General features: G+C 50.5%; 1 protein-coding gene across 1 annotated transcript in view; it reads right to left on the bottom strand.

Annotated features, from left to right (window-relative positions):
* Positions 1 to 10,076, bottom strand: part of SIM1 (SIM bHLH transcription factor 1) — a 44,368-nt gene extending 34,292 nt beyond the window's left edge. Inside the window, exon 1 of the mRNA XM_054630126.2 lies at positions 9,867 to 10,076. Within this exon, the coding sequence (XP_054486101.1) occupies positions 9,867 to 10,041 (175 nt within the window). The 5' untranslated portion in view covers positions 10,042 to 10,076. The remainder of the gene's footprint in view (positions 1 to 9,866) is intronic.
* Between the last annotated feature and the right edge of the window lie 9,155 nt (positions 10,077 to 19,231).

Genomic DNA, 19,231 nt, shown 5'->3' with positions numbered 1-19,231 from the left:
ACACTCTAAAACGTATATTCATACAATCTTTGGAAAAGTAGATGTGACTTCGTTGCACATAAAAGCCTCATTTGTGGGTGGTGGTGGTTTTTTTTGTTGTTTTTTTGTTTGGTTGGTTTTTTTAATATCTAATTCCTCAGAGAGAAAAATACCCGAATACTTATTTTGAGTTAACGGTGAAGTTAATTTTTAAGACCTAAGTGTAACAGCATGCCAGATCCAAGTGCTTTTCAGTGCTGCTTTCGGCTGCTGGGAACTGTCCCACTTGAACTTGAGGGGAAGCGTCCTAATCTCACGATTTCTCGTCACTGTCCAACGGCACGGACCGCCCTCCCTCCTGCCCCACCAAGTCTGCCTCCAGGATTCACCTCCATCCCTTCCATCTCTCTTCCTGCTGCTCCGGTGGGCGGGATGGCTCCCGCTGCAGGGAGGGGTGATGTGCCTCCATAGAGCCCATTCCAGAAATTAATCTTTCCGGATTTGCCTTATGTTTTACACGCGTCTTGTTCTCTCCTATGCAAAATGAGCAGTAATAAAAGCCACGTGGAAGTTACTTCACCGGAGTAAAGCTATTAATGGACGATGTCTTTTCACGGTGTTGTTGCTGAAATAATTTAAACGGGTCACTTAATACCTTTGAGGCTTGTGCCATGAAATAAGTCTCACTCTGACACGCACAAGGAGTAAGACAGAGTAAAACGGAAGGGAAACCTACAAATCCCGATCGATGGCTGGGGTGCAGGTAGCACGGGGACCCGAGCCGGCGGGATGTGCTCACTCCCGCAGTGCGGGTTCGGGAAAGGCAAGACCTCGTTTTCCAGTTATTTCGAGACAAACAGACGAGGTGCTGACAGCAGGCAGCCGCGGGCATCCATCGCTATTGAGCGGCCTCACCCAGGTGTTTGCCGGTCCGAGCCAAGGTAACGATTTCCTCCGCGCTCTTTGAACGGGGCATCCATCCCAGCGCGGCCCCTGCGCGCCCTCCCCACCGCCCGAGCCGTGCGCCCCTCTCGTCCCCGCCTTTCGCTTCCTTCTCTCCCCTTCCTCCTCTGCCTCTTCACAACAACTTGTCTCTTCACCACCCCTACACTTTTCTCCTTCTTCCTTAACTTCACAGCCCCACAGAGGCAGGAGATTCTCTCTGTCCCGTCCCTCATCCTGCAGCTTCAGCATGTAGCAGGTCGCCAGTCAGAAACAGGCTCCTTCTCATTAATTCCTCCACTCCAATTAAGGGGGGAGCCAGCCGCCAGGATGGAGGATCACCTCCGCCCCCTGTATTCAGGAAGGAGCTGGCAAATCTTACGCAGCTTCCAGGAAAAGAGAGAAAACCCCACGGTATATTTGTTTTTCCCGAGCTCCTCGAAGGTTTCTCTGCTGGGGAGCCAGGATGGCCCGTTAGCGCTGAGCTGGCTCCTTGCCACGTCCCCCACCCGGAGGGAAATCTGAGTGACGGGTTTCTTTATTCAAGACTGAATCTGCACTGCCCGCCTATGATTTAAGTTGCTTATTAATCTAAGTTTACGGCTCTAATTATTCTTCTCCTAAAAGGGAAAATAACCCGACCCCAGCGGGTTAATGAACAGCTCACGGGCATTGCAGGTTAACCTCCCTCGGGAAGGAGGTTCTTCACGGCGCGCTGAGCTCCTCTATATGTTTCAGGTGGAAACCCCGCGCTGCTGGGCTCTGTCTGCTCATGGTTTATAATTAAACGTTTTCACTTGTCTACCTGAACCGGCTTTTTCAAATCCTGTCACATGAGACGATCCTTTGTGCTGCCCAGATGTTTTCAGTACTTTCAAGTCGGAGACTATTTCTAAACGTTGCCAATCCCAGCCTCTCCCAAATCGACGGCCTCTCCTGATGCCTCTTAAATACTGTTTTCAAAGATTATAAGAGAAAGCCCCTCCACTAATTTTCCCTCCCCCCGTCTATTCGCTTTAACATCCAATTTCCTTTTATCGAGGGGGCAAACTGTGATTTCTTGCACTTGACCTACCGCAGAAAATTCTGCAAATCCTTTGATTGTCTATTTAAAACAAAACAAGGAAATCAGCTCTCCCTTTTGCTCCAGGATTACGCTTGGAAACAAGATCTAAAGATTCTCTTGTAATTTGGAGAGCCAACAGCATAATAGCTTTGGAATAGAAACAAGCAGCTTTGTGAGAAGAAGGATAACTAAATCGTTTTTAGGCAAAGGATTTTCCCAGCTAAAGTGACCCAAGACAAAGCAAAACATAATCTATTTTGGAAGATTTCCAAGTTATGCCACATTAACCTTAGCAGATAAAATTTGCTTTCTTCCCTGCGGCCCCTCCCCCACCGCGGTCTGGTTTATCATATTTACATAAGTAGCCTTAGAAGGGATGTATCTATTATGGATCTAAGGAGCTAGCGAGATCACATTTCATTTGGAAATAGAGGGGAAGTTTTACTCTTGCTTAATACTTGATGCATTGTAGAACCATTTCCATTTAAATACCCCCGACCCACGGATTACCTCCATGGACTGGCTGCATGGGTTTTGTAATTTCCTGAAAATGAGATTTCGATTTATAAAACAAGAAACCAATTAGTAACCAAATGAGGCGAAGTAGATCCACTAAAATTGACCTAATCCCACAGGCACCGTTTAGGTCAGTTCTTGGCGAATGAATGATGAGCAACCGTCTAACATAAGCTCAAGGCATCACCCAGCTGTGTTATTCAAGCAGAAAAATAATTTTTTTTAAAAATGGATCGAGCTTTTATTTCAGAAGGAATTTGATACTCTTGCCAAAATATGGATTATATGCTCCTGCCTAACAAACTCTTCCTCCTATCTAACAATCTCTTTCACTCGATGAACTTTTTTTCCTGAGAAGAGAAACTATTTGTGCCACGAGATATTGTCTGCTTTTGTGAGGGGGAAGGGAAATGGAAAAAAAGAAAATAAGTAAAAAAGATTTTTTTTTTTTAAGAGAAGAAAAGAAAAGCATTTTATCCAGACTATCACTCATCGTTACCCAACAGCCTTCACCTATAGTGCGCGAACCTGCGCGGAGTGAGCGTGCTGATTCATCGTTTCTCTCAGCACTCTCCAGTGGAAAGCCACTGTGCTTTCCACATCAAAGAGCATGTCCATCGGTTTCATGGGCTCTCTACAAAGGCGGGTCCCTGTGGAATGCCTTCTCCCACCCAGCCGCGCCCACCGCCGGCACTGAGAGAGCCGCTCCGCACCGCCAGCCTGTCCCCCGGGCCGGGCGCACAGCCAGACCTGCCGCGCTGCACTGCCCCGCTCCCGTCCTTCCTTCCCCTCATCTTTTGATTGATTCAAGCCTTGATGCCGACAGCCAATGGAACCAGGGGCTGGGTGGGCACCGTCCCTATCCAGTGGCGATACTGTTTCAAGAAGCTCCTCTGTCCCATGGAAGGGGGAAGAGATTCCTGAATCGTTTCTGATTTGATCTAGTCAAAGACGGAGAAAGGCAGGCGCAGGGAAATGAGACTCCGAGAAGCCAGGGCAGCTCCTTGGCCCTGGTTGATCTCCGGGTTACTTGTCCCTCTGTGAGCATCTGCAGCGCAGAGCCCATCTCGACCCCGTCCTTTGTCTGGCGATAGCAAAGGGGGGCGGGGGTGGGGTGGCCAGAAGATGCAAGCCCTTATCTACTTTGCGCTGATTTGCCGGCTTTTCAAAGCAGTTACGGCGATTTCCCCAGCGGGCTCGCAGTCATGAAACCTCAGCGCAATCCGGATTCACTGTAGCAGGCGACTTGACGCCCCCGTTTAAAAACACCCAGTGGAGAGCCCACCCTGAGCTCCAGACCCACTTCTTTGGGGGCCAGACTCTGAGGCCAGCTCCCTGCGGGGCCCCTCCGGGGTTTGCCCCTGTCTGGCGCACCGCCCCGCACGGCCGGGCGAGGCCCAGGGGAGCTGGCTTGGAGGCGAAGCCCCGGAGGCAGGGAGTTCTTTCCTGCTGCTGTGGATGGGCAGAGGGAGAGGCTTGGGGCTCTCCCGGAGGTAGCCCGCTGCTGTGCGGCAACGCTGCCCGACGGGCCAGCCGCAGGGAGTCTTCCCTAAGTGGGTCCCAGCAGGTCCATCGCGGGTTTCTCTTCCAGGAGTTCCTCAAAACTCCCTCTCTGGGCAGCGGCCCCTGCCGCCGCTTTCCCAGGTCTCTCCGCCGCCTCCCGGGGGCCGTGGCCCGGGGACGTCTCCGTACGCTTTGGTTTCGCTGCGTTTTCTTTGCCCTTATAAGAGCCGCTGTATGGTTATTAAAAAAGGAGAAGCAGCAGCTCACCCCTCGCCCGCCGGCGCCGAGGGAATGCTGACCCCACAAAGGGCGCGGGATGCGGGACCCCCGGTCACCTCCGCCCCGGGGCTCGCCCCTTCCGTGCTGGGCAGGACGGCGACGAAGGTCGGCCCGGGCACGGGCACCGGCTCCGTTCAACCTGCTCAGCAAAGCCTCTCTACAGGGGGGACGAGAATGTCGCCTTGTGAGCGGCTCCTCAGGCAGCACCTTTCCTGCCTCCCACTGCCCCTCGGCACTGCTGCCTCCTTAATACCAAGGGACAAGCGGGGCACAGGAGTTGTCTGGGAAGAGGGAGACAGGACAGCTCAATCCCCATCTCCCAAGCGGTCATTCTCCCTCTCTGTCCAGGGGAAATGACAAACAACAGCTCCGGGAGTCGGGGGAGCAGAACCTGCACGTCCTAGTCACCGACAAGCCAAAAGGCAACTGGATGTTGTATCGAGGAATTAGCTTGATTCGATTAACCATTTAATTAAATCGTCTGCCGCCAGCGCTCCGTTCTGCCATCGCCTAACGCCAGACAGAGCTGATTTCCCAGTTAATTTAACAGGCAGTGGTTAATGATAACTCAAAATCTCGGCCAAATGAGGCTTCTGTGAAGGACTGGGTCGCCGTCGGAGGGTTCAGATGGAATAGAATAAGCTATGCTTAAAAAAAAAAAAAGCTGCTGATTTCCACTGCCTGCGGATGCCATTAGCAAGGTTTTGTAAAGATTTATTATCTCGGTAAATCACATGTATTCATTTGAAGTAGAGATAAATTAGCATCCCTATTTCTGTATAAAAATAATAATAATAGGGAGGAAAAGCCTTGTTGACTAAACAAACATCCCTGTTAAGAAAATGGTTGTGGAAATAATGCTGAGGCTGTTTCACCGTAGAAAGAAAAAACAGGATTTTGGCAAACACGAGGTAGCGGAATTGCGCTTTGAAATGCAAACAAACGGAACCATGTCCAAATTTGAGAGAGGGGGAAAAAATCAGGGCATTTTTGAGCACCAACTACTTATTCATTTCTCCAGAAGACTCAAATTCAAGTAGCCCTTATTTCGAAGAAATAGGGGAAGGAAGGATTTGCGCCAACGCACACGCAGTTTATATGCAAGTTGAAAAATATTCTCCAACGTGAAAATGGTTGTATGTTTCCAAAGGAAATACGATTTTTCCCCCGCTCTTCTCATTAAGTATTCCTTCTAAAACATAAATCTGTGGGGTTTTTTTTCAACGATCCTGCTAGTAGTTTAGTTCTGCTCTTTACATTTTAAGTTCACATCAAAACTGGAATTAAACAGAGATTCAGCGTGGAGAGTAAACTGCTGCTTAAATGAGAAAAACTTCTGTAAGAAAATAAACATTGAAACCTAATGCTCAATCATTTCCCTTTGCAGCAAGAAAAACAGCATTAAATCACCTATCCACGTGGGAAACGGATTTTTTTTTTCTGTTGATCTCTTCCCCCTTTAAAATAAAACAAGGTTAAGGGTTTCAATATTGAAATGTTAACCATCCTGATTCGGCGAAAGTTTATGTAAACGGAGTCTCTGCTTTTGTCTCGAAAAGCAAACGCCTCTCTGCGCCAAAACGATCCCTTCCCACTAGCACAGACTGCAAACCCTCCTTTTGCATCTCTGGTCGCGGATGGAGAATAGGACCTTAAAAATATTCCTAACTAAAAAGAAAAACAAAACCCAAACAAAAATTATTTATTGTGCCACCTGTGTTTTTTGTTTGGGTTTTATTAATTTTTTTTTCTCCCTTCCCTTCTGGATACTGCCGAAGGTCAGTGAAGAATTACCCCGCTACAGTAACGGTGATCGCATAGTTTTTGGTGGAAAAATCTTTTAGTCCTTTGACACCCTGGAGATTTTTCTACCTATTTTTTGCATTACTTACATTAGCGATTTAAATTAAAATATTAGTATTTATTTATAATGAACGTCAAATCAGGAGTTAATTAATTAATTCTGCTTGAAAAAAACAAACAAACAAACAACCCTTAAAACTCTTCCTTAATGTCCTCAGAAAATTAGCAGATATTCACTCTTTCCAAAGCTGTCTGATCACCGAAAAGCAGTATAGGTCTTATACGCTTTCTCCTCCTGAAAAGAAGTGTTTTAGTAATGAAACGATGCAAGAAACCTACATCTTGGACTTTCGTCCTTGGCAGGTTTAATCTGCTGAAGACATAATGAACTGAAATTAGGGGCAGAAAGAGCAACCCTAGCGTTTCAATAACTTGTGAGAATTGCACAAAAATTACGAGAGAGAAGCCCGTAGAAAAATTTCTGTCCGGTTTGTCAAGTTTGTCCAGTGCAACTGCCTTATGTTTAGATGTCTGGGGGTAAGAAGCAAACCCCACGTGCTTATTTTGTGTGTGATTCTCCTGGCGTTTCACTCCCAGAAAACTCTTGTTTCCAAAATGAACCCGAAATCTACCCACCTTCTTTCTCTATAGGGACCTTTCAGACACAAAAATATGCAGACAAGCGCACACCGATTCTCTCCGCCCTGTCCCCAGCCCCGCGTGTGCGCGGCGATGAGGAGTGTATATCTTTCTGTACGTGATTATTTACAACCAACTCTATGTAAGCACTCTATGGGCAGATGGAAATTCGCTCTTCTACCGGGGAGAGGGGATATGAGTTACTCTGAAAGTGCAGCTCGCTCTTACGGAGACAACGTTTCTCTACCCTGACTCCTCCAAGATCTCTTTAAATGTACGACATGACATTCCGCCGGGCTCCCGAGCCTCCTACTAACCTTCTCCAGTGTTTTGGCCAACTCATCGGGTCTGTCCCTATGCATGTATCGCTTTCCTCCCCAGGGAAATACAAGCGAAAGGAACCCCAGCACATCCATCCAACATCCCTGCCCTGCCTCCTCCGTTCAGAAAGAATTGTCTTTTCCGTGCGTCATTTCCCTGGCTGCCACTACCTGTTCTCCTTTCCCAGAGAAGCGATGGCTTTTTTTTTTTTTTTTCCTGGGTGGAGGCACTGGAAAACCAGAATAGCCCCTCGCTTCCTTGCCTCCCTACACTCGCACCAGCCGGACAAGCACAAGCACACCCGCAGCGGGAGCCCAAGCTGCTCCGCCGCGTTCCCGGAGCCCACTGGGTTCCCCGGGGTCCCGGGAAAAATCACCCGGGCTCGGCTCCCGCACGGCCAGGCACAGCGTGGGCGCCTCGCTCGTGTTTAACAGCGGCACGGGCGGGCGCAGGGAAACCCGCGGGGCCGGGGCCGAGCCGGGCCCCGCTCTCCGCTCCCCGCCTCCTCGGAAGTACGTGGGAGGGAGAGGGAACCGGCGTGGGACGGCGGGGAAGCCTCCCGGCTCCACGCCACGTTGCGACTCCCGCTCTCGGGCCTTTGTGCCCCGCTCGCAGCGCGGCCCTGCGCGGAGATGCGCGGCCCCGGGGATGCGGGCACGGCGGTCCCGCGTGGGTCTGCAGCCCGCTCGGCGCTGGGCCTCCCGCGGCAGCGCCTCGGAGGGGCGAGGCCTTCCGAGCCTGCTCCCTGCCTTTCTTTCTACTGCGCAGTTTGCCTTTAATGAGGCTGCGAAGGCTCCGCTGCCCCCCGAGCCCCGCTCAGCCGCCCCCGCTGCCTCCGCACTCAAATTAGCATCTGCTGCGGCCGGCAGCGGCCCCGGCCCCGGCGCGCTTCGCCACACGGTTCCCCAGGGCATTCAGGCATCCTGCGCTGCCACCGAGGGACGGGGATCAGCTATTCTTCTCTTCCCATGATTACTCACAGCCTACAAGCAACACCATATGCTTCTTCTGATCAAACAACCCGCTACATAGGCACCAGTAATTGACGAGACCTGCTCGAAATCACGCAGAAAGGTAGCCTACTGAGACCGCAGGAGTTGACAAATCATTGCTAATAATCCTTTTAGGAACATCATGGGCATCAGGGTTTGCAATAGCTTTATTTTTATAAAGTATGCGCTGACAGCATAAAGGACAACTCCGTCTGCTTTGAAACAGGGGATTGTCCCGCATAATGATCTTCAAGGTGGCAGAGCAAATAGAAGAAGAAAGTGGATTGATGAAGACTTTAATTATTATTTTTAAAGGTTTCGTTTAACCCTTTCTTTGGTTATAAGTGACTCAATGATAAGGAAAGTTATTTCAAGAAATCATTGTAAAATGCACTGGATTGAAAATTACTGCCGCGGACTTTAGGTATAAAGGTTCATCTGTAACCTGGGGCGGGGAGGGGGGTGTGAGATTACCTCCCCCATCCAAATGACTGCCACATTGCATATTTATTTTAAAAAGTAGAATTAGTACCAGTAGTCCACACATTTAACCGGGGGAAAAAAATTAAAAACCCCTCAACCCACCAAATCAGACAAAACTAGAGCAAAACAAAACTAGGCCATATACACGCTCTTAATTTATAAAAAATATAGGCCAACCGAGTCGAGATACAGCTACAGAAAACTCATGGGGACATATTATGTTGTTTTCTATGTACACTCGCTTTTCAACAAAAGATGCAGCGAATTTTGTATTAGGTCAGGGAAAAAAAAAAAAACCCAAAAACCTCTTGATACCTTTTCTTTCACACAGACCACAACTCCATCGAGTTGATCTAAATAAAAGGTTCGTGATTTTTTTCCCCCCCCTACGTCTTATAAAATCAATAGAGTGAGAACACGGAAGAACTTTATTCTGACTCTCTTAACTTTGTTCTGTTTGTTTTTCTTGGCAGCCGATCTAGAAGACCAAAGACGATCGCTTTAGATCCTGGTACTATTTAAAAGCGAGACACTTCAGGACGCTTAAGTTTTCTTTTGCTAGACAGGCGGGCTGTTGCTGCTGTGGAAGTCAACGTGAAGTTTACTGTTGCCTGTCGAGGAGAGTCATGTCTGGGCTGGGCCACTGGTTTTGCAGCACTGGGTGGTCAGGGCGATTGAATACGTCTGGGTGCAAAACTTCTGCTAAAATTTTTCGAGGTCGATTAACGCCCTCAAAGTGCCCTAGTGATCCTCAGAACGAGACACAACGCACTCACACACATGATGTGATTCAGTGTGCTCGACTTATTTATTTAGCCTGGGTGTGAGCACGCCTGCACGCGTGTCCTGTACCTGTACACCGCACCTTTCCTCGAGAGCTGAACTAAGGCTTTAGGACTTTGCATAGACTTATGTAAATATTTACCCATATACTAACTCGCTCTCGCAGAATTACTATAAATAGGGGTGAATCATGCCCTCTTAGGCCTCGCGTGTGCTTGGTGGGGGATGAACATTTGACTGGAAGACTGGGGGAAAAGAAAACCCGGGTTTGCTGTAGCAGAACACGCAGCAGAGCTCAGTGCCTTCAAGTGTTGACAAAAACACCATAAGTCTCCAACCAAACCTGTCATAGGAGCTAAAGGGAAAGTATTTACAACAGAGGGAAGTGACAGCGGAGGGCACCCTGTCTCCAAGCACACCCCGAAGGATTGACCTTTTTCTTTTTTTTTTCTTTTCTTTTTTTTCCCTTTTCTTTTTTTTTTTTTTTTTTTTTACCTTAAAAGTGATAAATGACATCTGGATCAGAACGAAAATAGAGACGAATAGGCATTCCCACCTACCTTCTGGAAAAACCACTCTCATTTTTAAATAGCTGGTAGTGAGTCTGATTATGGATGCTTTGTCCAGCTGAGAGGTGATAGCGGAGGGCAGGGGTAGTAATTTAGCCAGTTCATAAAATTCACTGTTTTCTTTCTCCCGTCTAGTCCGGGCAGCATTTTTGGACTTCTCTTTCATCGTGTTTTTTTCCCGCTTCCTTGCTACAATTTAAACTCCAGAGATTCATCCAAAGGTGGAAGGGAAACTCATCTGCAATTCATCTCTCCGGAGCATCAGGCTGTGATTCTGAGCGCGGCCATTACTCAGAAAAACCGTTCTGTTGTGTAAATGCAAACAAAAATTGAAGAGTAAAGATGTTCTTTAAAAAAAAGAAAAAAAAAAGAAAAAAAAAGTAAATATACTCTGAAAAGCAGAGTCAATTAGATGGGGAAGGCATTTATCCAATGCAGGTCAGCACTCCAAGCAACTGCATTAAAAAAAAAAAAAAAAAAAGCTAGAAGATTGAGGCACCAGACAGCAACCAAACGATGTATTTCTGGCCTTTTTTCCTACTCATGGCGGGCAGCATAGCTCCTCGGAAGAGGGTCATAGTAATCCCGTTTTTTCCCGTGATCCGTTGTCAATCCGAGGGCCGGAACGCACGGCCGCGGGCTGCCCCCAGGACGCTGGGTGACTTCCCCGGAGCCTCTCTCTGTGAAGACAAGAGCAGTCCTGGAGTGAGAGAGCCGGTACACGGCGCCGCAGCGGAGCCGCGAGAAATAATAATCAACAACCAGCCGCCGGTGGGTGTAGTATTTTCTCCCACCAGAGGGGAAAGAAAAAAAAAAAAAAAAGTGTATTTTCCCATCTAGCGCGCCCGTGGAGAAGCCTGCCCCGCACTCTCCTCCCACAGCCCTCTCACTTCCCAGCCCAGGTGTGCCCTGCATGGCCGGAACGAAAGCGCCGCAGAGAGCAGCAGCCCCCGGCTCCCGGCGTTAGCGGGTTTGGGGCTGCCGGGGCTGCGCCGGCCCCTTCGCGCTCCCGCGGGCCGGCACCGCGGCGGCGGCCAGACCTCCCCGCCTTCCGCGCTGCCAGACCCTCAGTGAAGGACACATTTCCAATCACGGAGTATTTCTGCTTGTTTTCCCATTTTCTTTTTTCTTTTTTTTTTTTTTTCCTTTCTTTCTTTTTTCTTTCTGTCTTTCTTTTGAATTTCTCCTCTTCTCGGCTACTGTCCTCATTCCTCAGCTGGGATCGGGGGTGTCTACCTCAGCTGCACCCCAGCCAAGGGAGGCACGCTTTGCCCAGCCCTGCCCCGAGCCGGAATCCACCCAAACATCACATTTTTCCAACCAAATTATCTTTTTTTTTTTTTTTTTCCTCCTCATTTTTCACCGTGGGGAAGCGACCCACAGCCTAGCACCGCACATCGCTGCGGTTCTTCGCTGAGGCTAGCAGATTGTGGTGGGTTGTGATCTTCTTTTCACCTACCTTGAATCCCTGAGCCCGGCAGCCTGCAGAGAGCTCTCCCGGGGTGAGGAGCCCAACTCTTTAATTGGCTCATTAATGGCACGGGGAAAAGTTTGCGCCTGTCACTGCTCCTCGCACCGATGGGCAGACAGACATTGCCGCCTCCCCATCCCCTTTATCGGCTCCCAGGCTCTCCGTCTCACATAACGAGGGGTGGGGTGGGGTAGGGTGGGGTGGGGGGGCGAAGTTGGTATTAATGAAGAATCCCTAATTTGCGGCTGAGAAATGCCTAATAACTTCTTGATGGCTAAAAGCCTTTTAGCACAACTTCATTTCTCTCCAACTCCCCCCTTGGCCCCCCTCCCTCCCACCCGGCCGAGCCCGCCCCTAACGCCACTCACGGACCCGCCTCGCGTCCCGTTGGCCGCCGCCACCCCTGGGCCGGCCCCCACTGGTGGAGGGGGCGGTGGCGTCAGGCGGACACATTCCCACCCCTCTCCCGCCTCCCCTCTTTCCCTGTGTCCGCCCTCTGACCTGGCGGGGCCGCCGGGGGGAGTGGGGACACACAGACCCCCACGGGCACACACAGACACACACAGACATCTTTCTCCCCGCGTACCTGTTGGGGGATTATTTGCGTTGGGCTGGGTACATTTTGGCCATCGCCTCTCCGCCGGGCAGCGGGGGTGAGCGGCCGAAGTCCCGCAGGACTGCGGGTGGTGAGGATCGCCGCAGTTTTACACACCCACGCACATTTCCCCACCCCAAAGCCCACCGAGCAAGTGGTCGCGCTTGGGAGAAATAAGCTGCGGTCACGTCCCCTGCTGCCCCCCTCCCTGACACCCCCAACTTTAACCATGGACGGTTTTCCCGTGGGCTGATGCGCTGCGGGACAGCGTGAATCGGGTCCCGCGGCGGAGGGGAGAAGGATGGAGAAAGATTTTAATTAATTTTCTCGATACAGAGAAAAAAACAAAACAAAACAAAACAAAAAAAAAAAAAAAAAAAAAAACCCCAAACCAAAACAATAGACAATCCCACGAACAGGGAAGAGGAAAAAAAAAAAAAGGGAGAAACTCAAACCCAAATCCTCCTACATTAGGAGACAGAGCTGCTTTAAAACTGCCCACAAAGGGGACGTGGGGTCCTTTTTTTCCCGGGGAGCGGGACCACTCCTAATCTCGTGTGTCCCCTGGGGAAAATAACTCTAAAAACATGACGCTGCTCCTTAAACTGCTGGCTCCTGAACAGAGTAGATAGAGCAGAGAGAGAGTGGTGGGAGAAGGGTTGTAGAGTCATTTCAAAACCATAGCAGACTCTCAAAACCCTGACATAATTGCCAAACCAGTCGGTGCGAGACTTCGGCTAAAATAACTGTTTAAAATGAGATTGCACTGGCAGGCAACAGTCGGAGTATTTCGAGGAAGAAGAAACGGTCTCAGTTTTCTAAAGAAAAACATCAACCCAAGAAAAAAAAAAAATTTAAAAAATTAGCCTTTGAGGCATCTCATCCCTTTTGCTCCTTGGCTGGCTCTAGTTCGAAACGCAGGCTTGCAGTGCAGACCGTCTGTTCGCTGCTTATCACCTTAAATCTCCCCTCGGTTAAAAGCTTTCCCTGAGTTCATTTGGGTAAATAAAGGAAAGACGGAAAGAGTGGCATTCAACAACTCCTCTGGGTGTCCAGGCGTCTACAAGCATCAGAGAAATGTATCCACGTAGTCTCAAATGTTCTTTTGATTGTCTTGTTTACCGAAGCGACTCGTCGTTAAACAAACACGAACGCAAGGCATTTAGTGAAGGTAAGGGTAAAAAAAAAAAAAAAAAGGAAAAGAGCGCGCCCTTCCCCACACCCTGTCATGTTGTAAAGCGATCGCTGCGGTGGGGGAAGGTGATATTGAATTTACAAAAGTCTTCCCTGTATGTTACAGCCCTCAGGTGTAACGTGGCTTTGGGCTTTGGGGGACAAGAAAAGGATTTAAAAAAAAAAATCTTCCTTCTGGTTTTCATTTGAGGGAATTCTCTTTATAAACGGCACTGACGTCTCTAAGAGGGTATTTAGACATATGGGCAACAACTGGACTAACACTGTCAGGTAGCTCACGACTTATTTGTCAACAAGAGCCAGAGAGAATGTCTTCTATAACACCCTGGGAAAAAATAAATAAATCGGTAGGATACACTTCTGCTAATTTATACCAGGGAACGTGAGCATCCACCTTACCAACCCCACACAGCCCCATCGAAGCCCGTAGCTCACCGAGGATTCTTTCCCTCCAGCCCGGGTGGGTGACAGAGACCGCACCGGTTCTCCCCGTGGCCGGGCCCGAGGGCTCGGGCTCGACGAGCCCCTATGTAGATTTTGAATGTGTAAATGCTACGGTAGATAAAGTACAAGATGTGAAAGGACTAGCGGCTGAAGGGCAGTCACTCAGCTCTGGAAGTTACAGCAATCGTGGACAAAGTCACCTCTCCACAGAACCACCAGCGCGGGGTCAGTACGCTGGGGATATTTCCCAGCAGATATCAAGAGGCAGTTCCCGAATGATGGGAGAATTTGGCCGTTTCAGAGATATTAACCTTGTTTTCCTTCAAAAACAAGTGACTACTGCAAGCGAAGATCAGACTTGGCACTGCCCCTTTCCAGGTGTACAGGCAAAGGCAGCCCGCAGCAGCTAAATTCGTGGTTTTCCTATCAGCCGAGAGCCCGCTGTCACCGAGCCCGGTGAAGCCCGTCTATCCTGAAAGAAGGGTGCACGATGCTGCCGAACAAATGAAGCGGAGGCAGCCCTGCGCGATGCCCGCACCCGGCGCACCAGCCGCGGGAGCGGAGCTGAGGGCAGAGAGCGCACCCGCGGCGCGGGCACCTGCGGGCCGAGGGGCCGGACCCGGGGGCGCACGGCAGCTCCGGCCGCTCCAGGCGGGAGAGAGCCGCTCCGGCCGCCTGAAGCTGTGGAGCTGTGCTGGGCTGTGCTCAGCTCACATGCAGTTATTCTCGGGCGAGAATCTCCTGAAAAAAGAGATAATACTGGAAAATTGAATAAACAGGTACTGCAGTGCAATTTGATTTTAAAAGGCGCATAATAAAATGGTGTATCTGGAGAAAGGCTGAGCGAAAACAAAGCGTTTCAGAGACAGGTTTCCAACTATAGTAGAAAACTTGTGTAGGCAGACACAATATGCAGCGTGTATTGCAGCATGTGTGCGTGAGCGTGTGTATGTGTGTGCAGAGGGGGAGGGGGGAAAACTGTACAAATCAAAGCAAGGGAAAAAAAAAAAGAAAAACCCTACCGGACCATTTCCCTATAGGACAGATCAGATCCAGTTTCTTCTTCAGCATATTCGGGCGTACTCTGATGTATTTATTAGATTATGGATTCGGACGGGTTTATTAATCTCCCTTAAAGAATAAGGTGGCCATTTCTTATGCAGGGAGAAAAATCTCTTCGAACGTAAGCCATCACTTACACACCGCTTTCGTTGGTGAATTAACGATGCGAGTTGCTCTCCCGATTTCTTAAAAAAAACCAAAAAACAAACCAAACCAAAACCAAACAAATGAAAATTCGGCCTGGTATTAGTTCCGGGCATATTTCCACACTCCAAGCCTCCCTCATTTTTGCACCGGCGAGAAGTGGGATCCCACCTCGCAAGGAGCCTCACGGCCGAAGGGAGCGCCCCGCCATGCATCGCCTCTGCCTGCGATGCGGCTCACTCGCCCAGCCCCGGGGGTGCCTGTGGGAGTGCGGGCGCTTGGAGACCGAGACTGCTTTTTCAGAACCCAGTAACTTCAGATACACGCACTTGGGTACCCTGGTGAATTGGAGTGTGATGTGAATTTTCATCCATGCCCTCATCAAGGCTTTATTGACATAAATATACACGGCAAATGCTCTTTGAGACCATTCAGAAGTAATTAATATGTTTTAACTGATCTAGATCTTAACCTTCAAGATTCAAGCCATGCTCTAGGTACTTTATTCCTGCTCTTTTGCTAATGTTATTAGGATATTCAGGGCAGCAGGACAAGGAGAAAGCAGATTCTCCAACACAGGAAATAGTTAACAGACCCTTGGATACCAGTTCTCAGATAAAAGCGTTTCTGAATGCATTTCTTAAAAATAATTACGGAAACATTGCAAAATTTGAGTAATTGACCACTAGTATGATTGTTAATTATTTTAGCCAACTCCTTCATGCAATTTTTGGCGATATATCCATGTTAAAAGATACTTTGCAGGGAGAAGAGACACTTCTCTTGACTACGCACTCCTTTCAATTTTATTGTTTTTGGCATAAACGTAACGAGATGATTTATATTCATTTTTCCAGGGGAGGCAGAGGTCAGTACCTTTTAGCCCTTATCTTATTGAACACACTCTTGCTAATGATTGGAAGTCAAGCTATCTTACTGTGACACGGAACAGCGAATGAAAACATAAACTAAATATAAAGAAACGCTAAAAAATCTACTTCATGGCTAGTAACAGTTATCCCAAGGGACATTTTTTCTCATCTTCTGCATTTCCAAAGGAGCCTGGTATACTGAACGCCCGAAACGAGCTGAAATGCCCTTGTCAAGGATGAGAGGTTCGGTAACGACCCGGGACTGGAACTCCGATGAAATTACAAACTTCAGAAAGTGCTTCCTGCCCTCCCTGTGCTTTCACAGACATCCTGCCTAGCTCTGACAGTGCTTTCTGCTGCACCGGTGCGCCTTCTTTCCCTCCTGCTCCGGGACGGTACCGGCGGTCCGGGCTGTCCCGGCCCCTCCTCACCTGCTCCGGGCTCCCCACGGCCGGAGGCGGAGCCGAGACCCGCACCGCGCTCCCTCACAGCGCCCCTCGGGGCCTGCGGCGCCGCCTGGAGCCCACCCCCACGCAGGGCTCGCCTCCCGTGGGATCCCTCTCCCCTTCAGGTCCCCACGGCGCTATTCCTCTCCCTCCTCCTGGAAGAGACGGGGGCCCGAGGGCCGGTGGCGGCAGCAGCTGGGGACGCAGCCAGCCGGGTCCCGGGTCCGCCGCCGCTCCCTCGCGGGAGGGCAGGGCCGGGGTGCCCGTGCGCTCCCGCCCCGCCGAGCCCCTGCAGCGTTTCGAGGGAGGCTTCCCGGCGGCCGAGGGCTTTGTTCGGCTGCGGGCTCTCTGGGGGCTCGGCAGCGGCCTCCCCGCGCTCCGCTCCGCTCCCTTTCCCTTTCCCTTTCCCTTTCCCTTTCCCTTTCCCTTTCCCTTTCCCTGCCCTCCGCCCCTGCCCTCCCGCGGCCGCGGGACCCGCAGCGCCCCGCGCGCCCCACGCGCCAGCCCCGGCACGAGCGCGCTCCCCGCGGAGCTCCCCGCCCGCGGCCCCTCACGGCGGGCACGCGCCGCGCTGCAGCGACCCGGCGCTGGCCCTGTGCCGCCACAGGCACCGTCCCTGTGCCGCCATAGGCACCGTCCCCGTGCCGCCATAGGCACCGTCCCTGTGCCGCTACAGGCACTGTCCCTGTGCCGCCACGGGCACTGTCCCGCCGCCACCGGCACCGTCCCTGTGCCGCCACCGGCACTGTCCCGCCGCCACAGGCACCGTCCCTGCGCCGCCACAGGCACTGTCCCTGTGCCGCCACCGGCACCGTCTCTGTGCCGCCACGGGCACTGTCCCTGTGCCGCCACTGGCACTGTCCCCTCACCTGCGAGGGAGCCCGGCGAGGCCAGGGGAGGGGCCCGCACGTTGTCGAGCACCGGTGCTTGTCCCCCCTCTCCCCTTCCCTCATGTTTGTGGTTTCACCTGCTTGGGGTCGAACCAGCCCTCCTCACGTCTAAAGGAGAGGGGGTCTGAGCTTTGCAGGGGGCGATGAAGAGGAAGCATCCTTTTTGCCTTGTTTTATCTGTTTTGGTGTGCCAGGTTGGATTTCAACGAGGAGAGTCCTCGTGGGGGCTTTGCCCAGTACCGGCCGATGGCAGGCAAGCCAGGGGAGCTGCCTCATGGCACTGGGAACCCTCGTGGGGAGGCTGGGCTGCCCCAGGCCTCTGGTACAGTGTGGGACCTGCACTTGTTCACGTATGCTGATGGAGCTGGAGCTGTGTCAGGCTTCCTCTGTACCCTGGCTATCACTGAACCCTCCTTTCCCAAGGCCTGGCTTTGATTAGCAAAGAAGTTATTTCATTAGTCGGGGGGGAATCTGTCAGCAGAAGCCTGTTTAAATTTCAGCACCCCAAAGAATAATGCTTAAAATAGTGGGATCCGTTCCACAGTCTGTTCTTACTATCAACCTGATAATTAACAGGTCACAAATAGACTTGTACCACTGCTTTGTTTCAGTGGAGGAGAGCAGCTTAACCCGCCTTGAGGACACACTTCGCTTTGAAATAACACATGCCCGTTTCAGATGAAATCAATAGCAAGAGGAACCACCCCCTTCTGCTGCTCTGAAACTCTTGTCTTCAGCCTCCTATTGCTTCAGAGAATAGGCTTGATCAGACCAAAAAAGGAGGGATGCAGAGTGAGGCTGCCTGACAGCTCTGGAGCTGGTGCCTGTTCCACTTGGTGTATATCCTAATCATTATGGTGCTTATAGCTCTGTTGAAAGGCAAGGTGGGGAGCATTCCCTGCATGGGTTTTAACAGGATCTTTTCTTGTTTTAGTCTCATACCCATTTGTGGTTGCAAGTTTAATTGTTTTTATGAGCATTGCATGCTAAGCTGGGAACAACCTCTCTTTTCTGAATTATTTGGTCATTTTGCAAGCCTGTCACTACTCTCCTCTGTGTTCCCCACGTGGTGAATAGATGCCTTCAGAAATAATGTGGAGGAGATGATGCCTTTGAGTGAGATCAATTGCTTATATTGGGTGGGGGCATAGGGAAACAGCACCAGACTTGTAAGCATGAGTCCAGCTTGCAGACTGTTTCAGACTATGCTAAATCTGTTGCTGAGGGAAAGGGTGTTCCCAAAGGTTGGCATATGCCTGTGATTAATATTTTTTTATTTAGGTTTTGCCTCATTGTTGAAATGTTTCGTCTAAACCCTGATTTCTGACTATTATTCACTGATAGTGGGACTCCCTTTACATGTGATGGCTGGATGTACCCAGCTGAAGCCAGAGCCCATTCAAAGGAGTTTCCCCACAGCACCTCTCCTGAGGAGTGTTCACTACTTGCAGCTGGAGGAAGTTTCAGGACTTGCTTGCTCTGTGTAATTACTATAAGACTTAGCTGATAGATAAAAAAGGAATTAGCATTTCTTTGCTCTGGCAGTAGCTTAGTGATGTCAATGACATATTTTTGCAATGTGCCAAAGCCTTAGGATATTCTAGAGTCAGGTTTTAATTTTGGCTTCAGCACAAAGTGCTCCTGGTGCATTGCACAGCCCAACCACTTGTCAGAGAGTGAGGAGAATACCCTGGGTGTGAGGTTCCTGAGTGCAGCCCTGACCAGCCTCACCTGGCAGCTCCCTGCTGCACCCTCAGTGCTTGCCTGAGCCAGGCCAGAGGGGTTTTTGTGCCCAGTGCCCCTGCAGCCGTGCCTGTACCTCACTAGGCACTGCACTGTTCTAAACCCTGGCCCACAGACAGACTTCCCACCTCGACCTTGGCCCTGCCCTGCTGCCATGGACTCACCTGGTGACTGTGGCTCTGGCCTCAGCCTGGCTGCCACCCCTGTGCCAGCCCTATTCTCCTCATTCAGGTAATGTGGGGCGGGCCCTGGCTAGTGAGGAACGTCCTGGCTGTCACACTTGGCTTGTGGTTCCCTCTCCCAGCCCCACAGCCCAGCCCTTGTTGTTTACTGACATTGGGCTGCATCTATTCATTAGAGGGTTGCAATGGCCCTTCTGCTTTCCCTTTAGGGCAAAGGATTTTCTGTCTCTAATGGGCTTGTCTATATTTTGCTTTTCTAAGGATAGTGCCTGTCTAAGAACCTGTCATGCACTTGGGGACCTTCCTGAGAGAT

Source organism: Agelaius phoeniceus, chromosome 3, assembly GCF_051311805.1.
Source record: "Agelaius phoeniceus isolate bAgePho1 chromosome 3, bAgePho1.hap1, whole genome shotgun sequence".
NCBI lineage: Eukaryota > Metazoa > Chordata > Aves > Passeriformes > Icteridae > Agelaius > Agelaius phoeniceus.
The sequence above is the reverse complement of the archived record's forward strand: the minus strand, read 5'-3'. Positions and strand labels throughout refer to the sequence as shown.